General features: G+C 44.0%; 1 protein-coding gene across 1 annotated transcript in view; it reads left to right on the forward strand.

Annotated features, from left to right (window-relative positions):
* DOCK2 (dedicator of cytokinesis 2) overlaps positions 1-14,339 on the forward strand; it is a 383,680-nt gene that overhangs the window by 308,786 nt on the left and 60,555 nt on the right. The window contains exons 31-32 of the mRNA XM_036995173.2: positions 9,551-9,651; positions 9,738-9,796. Of these exons, the coding sequence (XP_036851068.1) occupies positions 9,551-9,651; positions 9,738-9,796 (160 nt within the window). The remainder of the gene's footprint in view (positions 1-9,550; positions 9,652-9,737; positions 9,797-14,339) is intronic.

Below are 14,339 nucleotides of genomic sequence, written 5' to 3' on the forward strand. Positions count from 1 at the left end.
CTGATTCCTCCAGAAGTCACTTTTAGTGCTCACACAGGACTGGCAGCTTCTGTGAGATTCGGGGGCCTCAAAGTATGTCCCTGGGGCAAACAGAGTGACACATCTGCTCAAGGCCCAGGCAAGAAGAACCAACTCTTCAAAGCCTTGTGGAGAAGTCCAGACTGCTACCTCTAGCTGGAGATGTAAGAGAGCAGTTCCCCCAAAGAGGAAGTCCCTGACCCCCATGAGCTCTTGCAGTGAGGCCTTAGGGAGTAGCTGGTGAAATGGAGTGCTGGTGTTTCCTGCCTGCTCATCTGGGGTCAGTGTCCTTTGGCCTATGATTAACTGAGCAACAGCAGGAAGGCCTGGACTGTGCACGTGCCTCAGCTGACTCACCTGTAGGTTATCCCAGAACTGAAGCTTGCCAACTGGTTTGTTGGGAGAACTTACTTGTAAGGTCCTAGCAGTTTCCATTTAATACTTCCTCAGAGAGGCCTCCCCTGGCTGAGTCCTCTCTAGGGGTCGGCCACTAACCCCACAGTCATTATGTATCACCACTTAGCCAGTTGTAGTGTCTTCATGGCACTAAATGTTGTTTGAAACTGTCCTCCTGTTTTATCTGTATGCATGTTTTCTCTCCTTCCTCTCGTAGTGTATAAGGGTCATGAGTGAGAAGACCTTGTACTCATGGAACACATAGTAGAGCTCCTTGGAGGGGGGGAGATGCCTGGGCTGGAGAACACCATCCTATAAGTATTTAATAAACGTTATCTTTGAATAGATTCTCTCCCACTACCTTGCAGGCAAGGCAAGCAATTGAACTACAATGATAATGATTAAAAGGAGAGATGCCATTTTCTGCTGACTTGTCCTTGCAGATCCATGAGAAGCTCTTTGTGGGCATCGCCTTTCTCAGTCCTTGTAACTACCCTACAAGTTAGTTACCATTGCCATGATTGTTCTGCCAGCAGGATGGTAGGAACTGGGACTCTGGGGCGATGAGTCAGTCGCCTGAAGTGGCACAGCATGGCAGTGCAGAGCCAGGACTACAGCATGGCAGTGACTGGTGCCAGAGCCCACTGACCACCCCCCTAGCCACATGCTACATACGGAGTTTCACCACGGCTTGGGGGTGACTGCCTAGCAGGGTCTGGGTGAGGGTTAGGAATCTTTGACATGAGAAAAAAACATGTCACGCTGGCTCTTTAAATCAGAATATTGGATCCTCTTCCAAATGTGTCCAGATGCCTGCAGGCTACAGTTACAAGTGTGTCCAGGGAGTTAATAAGGTCATTGCTTTCTTGGAGGGGCAGTTTGGAGCAACACACCTTGGGGCCAGTGGTGCAGCAGTTTGGGTCTAAAACTGCTAGCCGGTTTGTTCTTCCCTTTCCATGGGCACCAACAATTACAGTCTCAACCTAGTTTCCTGACTGGCTCTCCTCTGTGGTCTTGGGGAATATTTTCCAAGAGAAGCTCAGCTTCAGGCCTTCATGTCATTTGTAAGTTTTATCCTGTTTCTCTGAAAGAAAATCTGCATCTGAGAGATGCCCAGAGAAGTGAGAGTATCGTACATGGGAAGTGTGCCCTTAGGAGCTGAGTGTCTTTAAGCAAATTACTTCACTTCTCCGTGCCTCAGTTTCCTACACATCAGTTTATGACATGAGTAGTAGTTACCTCATAGGATTGTTGAAAAGATTAAGTGAATTAATTCCTGTAAAGCACTTAAAACAGTGCTGGGCACGTGGTAGCTCTTTAATAAATGTTAGCTCATTATAACAATAAAAATTGTCATCATTCTGATACTGATGATAATGATGGTGGCCCTAAACTTGTCGGGTCTGGGGACTCCTCTGCCAGTCCTCAGTAAACAAGAAAGCAGGGAGCCATATTTCTAGTTGCCACAACATTGCCTAGAGCTGTCACACCCACAAGACTTTGTAATACAGGAAAGTGACCAACGTTACAAAATGAGATTAAGTCTTTTTCTAATGAGACTTCTACAGATGTTTACTGAAGAATACTCAAGAACAGGATCGTTTTTCAACCTTACCTTTGTTATCCTACATTCCCCTCACCCCGCGAGAGAATGGATTGGTTCTCTGTGCCCTGCCTGGAACACGCCTTGTTTCCTTCTTACAGTTTCATTAATTATGCATTTAATATCAGCAGGGACAGCATCCATCACTAAGCACTGCTGGCCCTGGCAGCTGCTGCCCAGAGGAGGGGCAGGTGCAATGAGATTAGCCCTAATATCTTTTCTGGAACTGTGGTTTTACAATTCAAAGGGCAAAAAGCAAGAAGCTCTGTGGGTGCCACTCTGTAGGAGACAAGAGCTGGGGATTACAAAAATGATGTTTTCTGCTTGGAGCTAAAATAATTTGCATTCCCCACGCCCTTTTCAGGGTGCAGAGCCTTGGTATTCACATCCATTCACACGAGTGAGAGGATTTTGAATTCACCTCAGCAAGGATTTTTATTTAGGAGCGGTTCTCATGGGTCCAGGCTATGGCAACATGCTTTGAGGAATTCAAAAGCAAAGCAGAATGCTGCCCTGCCCTCAGGGATCCTAAGAGTCTTGATAGTAGGCTGTATATCCATCTTCTAACATCCAAACTGATGAAGAAGGTGACTAACCTTTATTACGCATCTACTGAAGGCATTTGATCTTCGCTATAACCCTGTTGGTTTGAGATATACCCATTTTACTGGTGAATAAACTGAGATTTAGAGAAGTAGTTCACATTTCTGTTAAAGATCATCTAACCACCAAGTAGGGCTGCTGGGATTCAACCCCAGGCCTGCCTGCGAAGCCCAAGCTCTTTCCACTCTTCTGCACTATCTCTTAGAAACAGTGTGCCTTTTGAATCTAGGAGACAGCTCTACTTAGCTCCAGAAATACTGTCTGTCCTGGTTAGCTCTTGCTGGTCCTGCTATAGACAGCTCTATGATGATTAGCTGTAGGATTAGACTCTCCATGTTGGAAACTCTAATTGATCCAGGAATCAGTGGTTATACCCTGATGTACTCTTTGGCTCTAAGAAAATTGTTCATTTTAGGCAGCTGTCTGATTGCTACTAAGATCATTCTCTCTACCTGGGAAACTTTAATTGGCTTTGCATTTGGTAATTCCAGCCTTGGTCTTGAGGCACTTCAGGATTAGAGTCTAGGCACCAGACCACCTTGGGATCATTTTTGAACCTGTGTAGGAGACCCTGTAAAATGAAAAGCTTCCAGAATATTCCCAGCCATTAGTGGGGAAGGAGAGCAAACTTGGTTTTTGTAATGGGAAATGTAACCAATGATGGCTAAAAGATGAAAGAGGAAGAATACACACAAAGGGAGCACTCAGCGAAGCCTTAAAGAGGCCCATAGCACCCCTACAGGAAGGCTTATGGGGCAATGGCTCCACCAGGCCGAAAGTTACACACTTGGGGTCAGCTTCTTGGGCCTGCCTGCTTCAGCTTGAGGGCCACAAACTGTCTGGCCTGATGTTCCTAACCTGAGTCCTTAAGTGGAATCTTTCTCTCCCAGATTCAGTGGCATCCCCAGAATGGCCATGGTAGCTGTGGCTTTGCAGGTCTGAGAAGGGCCTGCTGACTGCATTTCTGCAACAATCTTTTTTTTAAATTGGAATTTGGGGTGAATAACAATTCAAGGCCATTGAGAAAGAATCTTATAGGATCAAAAATCCTTGATGTCTCTGCTCTAATGACTATAAAACATCAGATGAATGAGTGGAAACTTTAACCAACACCAAACCTAAATCAACAAAAACTGAGAAAGGAAGAGAAAAGCAATTTTAGCAGAAGAGCAGAGTGGTTAAAGAATACAAGTTCTGGAGAGAGATGTGCTTGGATTCAAATGCCACCTTTACCATTTGTAGCTGTGTGACTTTGGGCAATTTATTTAACCTTAGGCCTCAGTTCCCTGATCTCTAAAATGGGAATAATAATAATACAGATCTCATAGTTTCTAGTGAGGGTCTCACAATAATGCACTAAGAGGCCTAGGCTCAACAACATTTCCCGGAGCACAACACTAGACACTGGATATACAACAGTGAATAAAAAGATGAGGTTCTTGGCTTCACGATGCTTACATCCAGTAGAGGAGACAGAAAATAAATTAGTTCTGCTTAAGGTATGTCACAAATCCTGTGAACAGGGTGGCATGAGGGTGAATAATGAATAGATCTACTTCAGTCCAGGCGAGTTGGGGAGGCTTCTTCAGCAAGTGATTTTTGAACTGAAATTGCAAAATGAGTAGCTTACTAGGCAGCGGTTTCCTCAATCAGTCCTTTTAACTATCCTTGTTAGATGCTGTTAGCCTTATTTTCCAGGTGAGGAAACTGGGGCTCAGAGAGGTAGGGTAAGTTGCCCGTGATAATGGAGATGGCAGCTGGACTGGAATCCTGGAACGTAACCTGACAGTGTCTGTGGAAACAAACAAGAATCATAATAAACAACAACAAAATCTATATAGACCCTGTGTCATAGTAAGTCCAACTCGGGGAATGTATACTACATGATAGGCTCTCATGCACAATGATATGTAAATGAGGAGGTTGATTACAGCGCTGATGCTAAGGAACAAAAAGTTGGAGTCTGATTAAATGTCTATAAATAGGGAATGGGTTAAAATTAAAGTACATCCTTATAGCAGAATATCATGCAGCAATAAAAGAGAATGAGGGAGATCTGTATAAGCTAATATAGAAACATTTACAAGACACCCTGATGAAAGGAAAAAGCAAAATATAGCAGACTATTAAAAAAAGATGTTTATACATATGTTTGTTTATACATAAAACATTGGGGGGAGGATAGCCAGGAAATTGTTGACAACATTTTCTTCTGCTGAATTAGACTAGGGTCCAAGGTAGGATAGAAAATAACTTTTTATTATTTAACCTTTTCTATAACATATATTTTTCTTACCATGTGTGTATTATATTTACAAGTTTTTTGAGAATTAATTAAATATAACTAAATTCTACTTACACCCACTAGCAGTATGACTTTGCATGGTCACCTAATTTATCTGGACCTCAGTGATTACATCTGTGAAATACGGGAGTTGGACGAGATGACCTTTAAATTTATTCTAACTCTGATCTTCTTTTGTCCTATGATTTCAAAATGTTAAATTACCATCAGGAATCACTTCACCTGTTCCTTAGGGAAAAGGGACCTGTGTGCGTTGCTAAAGCTCCTGTGACGTCTCTGAGCCAGCTGAGCTGGGCACCTAGTAGAAATGCTCCCAAGCATCTTGGGGGAAGGAGGAAATAAAAATCTTGAACTTTTGAAGAAACTGGAGACTTTATGTAACAATGCAGTGGTCAATAAATAAATATTTTCTGGAGCCCAGCTATATATATAGTCAAGCTATTATGCTGAATATAGCATTAGGGATTCAAATAAATGGAATAGGACCCTTGGTACTCATGGAGCTTACAACTGGAAAAGACAGATCATGCAAATACTCCATGACCAGCAGTACCAGCAGTAGTACCACCTCTCCATTTACTAAGCACTTGGCATGTACCAAGAGAATGTCAGATACCTTCATGCTCATATTATTTCATCCAGCACTTAAAAGAATCCTTTACGGTAGTTATCATTATTTTTCCCATTTTACACATAAGGAAAATGAGGCTCAGAAAGGTCAAGTAACTAGCTGAAGACAGCCCAGCTAGTAAGAGATGGAATTGGTGTCCCTCTCCTAGCCTATGAGACACTGATGCTGGTGCTCTTAACCACAAGGGAACTGAGTGTGCACAAGGCCAGGTGGGGAACAGCAGACCCAAATCCGGTGGCACATACTAAGCACCACTCAAATTCAGAGAGGTTGAGCAGACCTGATATGCTCTGCCATCTGGGAAGCCTTCAGGAAGGAAGTGGGTCTCAAAAAACTGGGATGTGATGAAAAAATAGAGCTTATGTGTCGCAGGTGTGAGAACCACTGCGAGCAAAGCCAGCGAGGCCAAGTCGCTCATGTGCATGTGGAGTCTGCACTAGAGCAGCCCGCTAGAACAGGAAGTCTGTCAGGGAGAAAACACTGGAAAGTTAATGATGCCTGCAAAGCCAGGCTAGTGCACTTTGTCCTGATTCTTCCAGGGCAAGAGTCAAGGAGGTTTCGGGGCAGAGACATTATGAGTGCCCAGCAGGGTCTAGCTGTGCCCTGCTCACCTCTCAGTGCATTGCACAGAGCCACTGACAGGACAACCATCCCTCAGTTCCAAACTTGGTCCCACAGAGCCCCATGGGCAGAACCAGGCAAGGGCTGTGGGTGAGATGCTACAGGGCACCATTTCTGATCCACTAAGAAAAGGAGGCACTGTATCTGTGGTCTTATGGTGCACAGAGATCTTCAAGGAGAGAAGCCAAGATAGAATCAGACCCACTCTTAAGTATATACCCAAGAGAACTGAAAACCTAAGTCCACACAAAAACGTGTACGTACATGGTCATAGCAGCATTATTCATAACAGCAAACCCAGCTGTCCATCAGTGGGTTAATGGACAAACAAAATGTGGTCTATTTGTAAAATAGAATTCTATTCAGCAATAAAAATAAATGAAGTATTGATACATGTGACAACATGGATTAGTCTTGAAAACATCATGCTTAGTGAAAGGAGCCAGACCTGAAAGGTCATATATTTTACGATTGCACTTTTATGAAATGTCAGAATAGGCAAATCCAGGGACAGAGAGTTTAGTGATTACCAGGGGCTGAGGGGAAGGAAAGAACAGGAAATCATTGCAAATGTGTAGGCTATTTTTGAGGGGTGGGGTAATGAAAATGTTCTAAATTTGGATAGTGGTGGTGGTTATACTACCTTGTGAATATACTAAAAACTACTGAAATCATTCACTCTAAAAAGTGAGTGTTATAATATATGAATTCTATCTCAATTTAAAAAAAAGTCCAGAATGGGGTGAAAGAAGACATTTTTGAAGGACTAAGTCAGGTAGAATAGAGGCTAGAGACAAGTTTGTGTACTCAAACTGGCACATAGAAAATGCTCAAAAAATACCTGATAATGCATCTTTAGCCAAGCATTGCATCTTTGCAATGATTTCCCATTCTTTCCTTCCTCTCAGCTCCTGGTAATCACTAATCTACTCTCTGTTTCTGGATTTGCCTACTCTGACATTTCATAAAAGTGCAATCATAAAATATATGACCTTTCAGGTCTGACTCCTTTCACTAAGCATGATGTTTTCAAGACTAATCCATGTTGTCACATGTATCAACATGTTTATGTACTCAAACATGTGGGGATATTTCTGGAATTATTCTCAAAAGTAGCAGCAATTCAACCTACTTTGCCATGTATCTATTTCCTATTGTATCCTGGTTACTCCTTTGAAATCTTCTAAAATCAAAAATTTCTCATCTTAAAAATAACCCTTTCCATGTTCTGTGACCAGGGTTTGCCTTTCCGTGGCTTGCTATTTCATATCCCGGTCTTAAATGGAAGCAGGTGTGAGCTCTGGGCTTAAGCAGACCAAAGCAGCACATTTTCAGAAACTGCAAGTCATGGGGGCACCAAGAAGAGGACAGTTGGAGTGGCCACTGGAAGACCTGACCTGCTCTGTGTGTCTGGATAAGCAAGGTTACTGTGGAAACAAGGTCTTGAGATCTTTGTCTGAGAGTTATAGGAAGCCTTTGGAGAGCTTCGAGGAAGAGAATGATAGGCTTTCACTTGCTTTAAAAAGATCCTTCTGGCCTCTGTATGAAGAGTTGACTTTAGGGGGGCCTCAATCCAGGAGGCCAGCTCTCTGTACCCTGGCAGTGGCTTAGTCTTTTGGACTGTGGAAGATGAAGTTTCAAGTAAAGGAAAGCATATTCCCTCCTTGGGATGTGAACTGCATGAAGGCAGAGACTGCCCTCTATATAACCATTGCCCTATCCCGACACGACGACAGTGCTGGCACATAGAAAATGCTCAAAAAATACCTGATAATGTGTCTTTAGCCAAGACTGGCTGTGGCATGTAGAAAGAGCCATGAACATCAATCAGAAGGCCTGGGGGCAAAGCCCAGCTCTGCTGTATATATAACAAGCTGACTGACTGCCAGTGAAATGTTTAACCCCTCTAAGCCTCACTCATCATAGTAAAATGGGACTATTGATAGCTACCAAGTTTTGAGATGAAAATAGGGATGTGTGGGAAAGCTTGTTTTACTTCTTTCTGAAACTGGAACCACAAGTCCCTTTGAAAGTAATACTCTGGGCAACAACAGTAACATTATCAAGGGTAAAGCTGCCTTTATTTAGTTTTGGCTTTCTGAAACCTCAGATGAACATCTTTGATGTAAGGATGAAAGTCTCAACAGTGGGTGATTTCTCTAGCTAGCATACACCTCCACTTGCTATTCAGCATTGAGAGGGCACTAAAAGTCAGGGAGGGGGGATTGTTCAACAAAGCTCTCCCCCACCTGCTCCTTGTGGGGTCTTGGCATCATATAATGATTGTCCTTGAATACCCAAGGAGCCAGGTTGTACAATTTTCTTTGGTACCAAAGAAATCACTAGAATAATGAAAAGAATAATAAGGCTCAAGTGCTTTGAGCTCTTATGAAGACTCATGCCCTTTAAAATGCATCATTTCACGTCATCCTTACTGCAGCCCTCACAGTGCGCACAGACAGTATCCCTTTGGCAGATGGGTTCACTGAGGCTCAACAGCCCCTTGGTTTGGGTCTCGGTGTCTCAGATTGTGTAGCCAGGATCAGTATTGCCATCACTGCCACTGACCTTGTGGGACACTTGCCATGTGCTGAACCCTTTGCCAGCTCTATTTCACCCCAAGCTGGTGGACTGAGTTCTAGTATTAGTCCTTGCACTTAGCACCAACAGATCACATGTAGGTGTTAAAATTATAACAAGCCAACGTATAAAATGAACCCTCAGTGGTTCTTGAACTCAAATCAGCATCAAAATCACCGGGAGTGCTTCTAAGCACAGATTTCTGGTGTCTGATTCAGTAGGTCTGAGGTGGGGCCAGAGAATTTGCATTGTTAGCAAGTTTGTAGGTGATGCAGATGCCGCTGGTCCAGGGCCGCACTTTGAGAAACCACTGAATTAAGAAGAAGGAGAGGGCAAAATATTGTAAGACAGAATGCATTGCAGGCTGGTCCTCTGAGCTGTCAGGTGAATTAGGAAGGACTTCCAGGGAGGCTGAGAGTCCCTGAAACACTTATCCCTCACCACTCTTTAATTCTAGCTCACCAGGTCACCCAGCTGGAGCATGTTATCAATCTTTCAAAAAACAAAACAAGAACAAAAAACAGAGAGTAGCCTGAAAATCCTCCTCTTTGCCCAGATCCTGTTGTCAGACAGGGGACATGGTCATCGCCTAGAGAAATCCACCCATTGTCCGTGCTTTGGCCGGGATCTTAATTTCAGAGTCAGTGCCAGTTAGAAAATTGCAGGCACAGAATTGAACTGGTTCTGCCTCTATCATCTGCCATCTTCATAAATTATTCACATTACCCAGTATTTAATATGCCTTCCCACTTCAGGCCCTCTCCATGACTGTTCTCTACCCTTTCGTTTACAGCTGTGGAACAACTATTTTCATCTGGCAGTGGCTTTTATCACTCAGGATTCCCTGCAGCTGGAGCAGTTCTCGCATGCCAAGTACAACAAAATCCTAAATAAGTAGGTTGCATGTGGATCTCCTGAAGGGGGGTTTCATGAGAATCTCTGACATGGCACGTGAAGCAGACGTTTTTTGTTCCTCCTAGGTACGGGGACATGAGACGGCTAATTGGCTTCTCCATCCGTGATATGTGGTACAAGCTTGGTGAGTCGGCACACACATCCAGACAGACACATCTGCACACGCCAAGCTCCTTCTTGAAGACCATCTGTTAGAGGCCACAGGGGTTTCAGCAGTGGGAGCTTAATGTAACAGTTTATCACTGAAAGTGACCTGGGTCCTTAATAAGTGCCTGATGAAAGACTGTGTTCATCCCCACCTCCCACAGCACAAACAACAGTAGGTCTGCTTCTGCTTCATGTCCCTGTGGGGCTAAGAAATCAAACTGCAATTTACAAAAGCAGGAAGGGCAGGACTGCTGTGGGAACTCATGTCCTCACATGTCACCCTGATGCTTCCTGTGGGTTGGTGGGCCTTTCTGCGTTCCTGCTTCTTATGTGATGTTGTGATCTATAAGAGACCCCCTCTCCTCTTGGGAGTAAAATTAGTACTGTAGAAGATGAGGATCTTCTGTGACAATTTGAGCTGGAAGGTGACACCAAAGGCAGTTCCTGCCTTGGTGAGCTACCGGAATCATGTGTGACCTGAGTGGTGCCCATGAGAGGAAAGAAGGGGAGTGAAAATCAGGGAGACATTTATTGAGAGTCTGAGTCAGGCCTGTGCTAAGAAGATCTCAGTTAATCTTCACATCACCTCCTGCAAGATGGAAAACGTTCCCCCCCTCCTTTTATTGATCAGGAAATTTGGAGAGGAAAGTAACTTGCTTGAGAGCAAACAGCTGCAGGCCCTAGAGCCTGGCTTTGATTCCAGGAGGACAGGGGCCACATACTTTGCCCAAGGCCTAAATCCTCTTCCACAAATATGTGCTGAAAGGGTGAATGGATAGATGGATGGATGAATGAAGAGACTATTTTCACCTCTGATTTGTATGCACCCTCTTTGTCTCCCTCTGCTGATTTGCTCTGCCCTGGGCTTGGACACTACCTTCTTTAGTTGAGGCACTTGCCAGGACTGTGCCATCTCTTAGATTCAACCTGTATCATGCACCCCCACCCTGACTTCACTTCTTGCTTCCTCAGACCTTTTAGTGTCTTTCAGACCCCATCTGATTTCCTGGACAGCAGTTTCTTGCCCTTCAGCAAGGCCCATTCACTGCAGGGAAAGCAGAGTGGATAGACAGTCTGGGTTCTGTGCTTGCTAGCCACTTTAGACTCCAGCTCAGAGTACAAACTGGTAATGGGAAGGCTGTGGATTGGCTCACAAAGTCAACGGGAGAGCTGGGGACCAGGCCCAGAACAGACTGCCATATCTCTTCCTTGGGCTTTGCACTGTCATTTATAAACTACAAAACCCAAAGCAAGAGGACTGAGTGACACTGGGTCTAATCTGGGGAAATAGCACCTTCTCCCAGGGTGTTTATAAGGATCATAAGAACAACATTGTTGCTTCTTCTAGTTTTTCAAAAGAAGACAGGAAATGATTTTTAAATGCATTTACCAATTTATGAATATCATGCTAATTGGAAGTCTTAAAACATTGAATATGCCCAGTAAAACATAGGGCCCAGATTCAGTATGCATATGAGTTTGCATTCTGTGTTTTACAAGAGAAAGACTAGATAAAGCCTTGGTGGGCTTGCTTTCCCAGATCTACACCCCAGCCATTGCCAGAATAGCAAAACAGGAATCTGTGCTTTGTCTATCTCTATTTCTTCCACACAGCCTGCACTTTTTTGAATGTCCTTCATTGCCATTGTTTTGCACACAGATTTTATTTAGATATAGATTATGTTTTGGCAGGCATTCCTGTGCTCCCAATTATGCTGATGAATGAAAAGATGTTACCAAATTTTCCACCTGCTTAGAATCATAGAACATCAGAGCTGGAAGGGCCCTTTAGAGATTATATTGTCCAGCATTTTTCAAACATTTATTTTTAGCTGAGGGCCAATAAAAAAAATTCATGCTCCATACCTAAACTGGATGAAAGCTGAGCTCTTCTAATTGAAGTGGGGTGGGGTGCCCAGAACCCATTATGATGGGCCATTCCTGAGCTCCCCGTGAAGATTCCTGAGGATTCTCTGGGGAAAAATCTTGAAGCACTCCAGAGAAGAGTTTGAAGACACAGATCTGGTGCCACTCCCTATGTTATCAGGGAGAAAACCGAGGCACAGAGAGGCAAAGAAGTGTGTGCAAAGTCACGAGTGCACTGGAGACAGATTCGAGTCGAGCATCCCGGCCTGAATCTTATCCTGAAGACTCCTTGCTGTTTGTAAATACCTGTAAAATGAATGAATGCACTTACTAGATATATTTGTCAGGGCTTGGGGTTGCAAGAAAAGATGCTGACTTTGCCTGCCTTATTAGAGTAGGTACTTATTGGAAGGGCAAAGAGAACCAGGCTCCCAAAGACAGGGCCAGGGCCACGCTAGGATCCAGGGTAGGGGGGGCGCAACTTTGCTGTCAGGCTGTCCTGCTCCTGCATTGTTCTGCCAAAGGCCTGTCTCCAAGGGGCGTGATTCTTTTGGCCTAGCTTGTATGGCCTCTCCTTTGATGTTCCTACCAAGCCTACATCCACTGAAGGAAGCAGCATTTCCCAAGGTGAAATATTTGTGGAGTAATGGAAAGGTCCAACAGCCGCAGGTCCACTGAAGAAAACAAGAAGTACAGGATGCTTTGGCAAAGATAGCCGGCCCCCTCCTCTCTTGGTCCGGGCTCCAACAAGGAGGAAAGTGTGTCAGCCTGAAGGGGCCTTCCTGTTACTCATCAGTTACATGGCTGCCTTCTTGCCTGTCTCTTTCAGGAAAGAGGAGGAAGAGCAAGTGGCTGGTTGCCCATCCCCACCCCACCCAAGTTGGCATTAGCATGTGTTTTCCTAGCACGCCAATGAAGTTAACCTGCTAACCCAAACCAGGGCTAAGCACCATATGCACTAGGGACCACAGTAGTGAGAACACTGCATGCATGGGTAATGGTAGGTTTTAAAGTGTGATTTCATTGAATATCCAAGACACAGTGAAACTGGCTATGGCAGACAGGGCTGAGTGCCCACACAGTAGCCATTGTGCCCTTCTTCCTGACAATCTGAGCATTGATTTTTTTGTGTGTGATCACAATTTTCTCAGTTACCAATGTCTTATAGCAGATGTTAGTCATGTGACTCAGCTCTGTCTGAGGAGAGTCAGCAGAAAGAAACTTGGGGCTTCAGGAACTACTTTTTCCCAAATAAAACAGAAGTGAGAGAGACAAATTCAATGAGCACAATATATTTTTGCCTATAGTACTTCCCTCCTCTTCCTTTCTGGAAAACAAGATGTCTGAAGGTATAGAAGCCACCTTGGATATATGAAGACAAAAATCATGTGCTAAGTATGGAGGGGCAGCTCTGGACTGTGCCTTGACTTCCTGTTAAGGACTAACGCTGATGCGGAATTTACTCAGTCTAGCCATAGTAATCAGATTTCTGTTATGACCCTAACTGATACAGCATCTAATTCAATCCCCTGATTTTATAGGTGAGGACACTGACGCTCAGAGAGGCACAAGGACACTCCCAAGATCAATAAAAAAATCAGTGACCCCACTGAGGCAAAAAAGCCTGTCTTTTGACCCCAAGTCCAATATTCTCGCTAATAATTTTTTCCAAATATGCAAATTATTTTCAAAGGATGTGAAATGGCCAACTATGTTTTTCAAAGACTACTGATAATGAGTAAATCATACTGCACTTTAAATTTTAAAATTTTGTTTTAATGCCCAAAGCAATCAGGGTATCATCACCATGATCATCAGTATCATCTTCTTCTCATCTGAAAAGATGTGAGCAATCCTGTGATTATGAGAAGGCTAATTACAGAGATAATCTCAGGCTTTAAGATCGTTTAACATTCTTCAGGGAAAAGTCTAGACAAATATGTGTCTGTGTGCCTTTGTGAGAGAGGGTACATGCAAGGAGGTCTCGATGAAGAGGAGGACCACATGATGTTACCGGGACCTGCCTCCTGAGGTTAATGCCATTTATGTTTTGGATCCTGGGACTACACCAAATGGAATGTACTTTCCTGATAGTGTAGCATCATAACATTTGATTTCTACTTGGAGTGAAACAATGCACAATTTGCACATTCACTTGGGTTAACATCAGGCTGCTGCGTTAACAGTCTTTATGGAAAAGAAACATAAATTCCAGCAGCTGGCATCATGGCCTCAGATGTGGGAGGCTGGTCCTGGCAGAGCTGTGAGCAACTGGGCCATTAACTTTTTAAGCATCTACAGAGTGCCCAGCTCAGCGCTAAGCTCCAGGGAAGGGTGGGAGAGTTGGGGGAGTATAAGGCATGGTCCCTGCCCTGCCAAGAAGAGCTCACCTTCTAGTTCTAAGAGTAGAACGAACTGAGAGTTTAAAGAACAAATGAGAAGTATGTCCTTTAACATAAAATGTGTGGTAGAGACTCCGGAGTTCAGGCAAATGGGAGCTAAGTTAGGACAATAACAATGGCTCCACTAGGGTAAATGGCTCTTGAATTAGACCCCAGGGTGGCTCATGTTAGAACCGAAAGAAGAAGAGGGAAGCGCAGGCCTTCCAGAAGAACAACCAGCCTGAGCAAGCCTGACCTCTTAGGATTGGAGAG

Source organism: Manis javanica, chromosome 1 (genome assembly GCF_040802235.1).
Source record: "Manis javanica isolate MJ-LG chromosome 1, MJ_LKY, whole genome shotgun sequence".
NCBI lineage: Eukaryota > Metazoa > Chordata > Mammalia > Pholidota > Manidae > Manis > Manis javanica.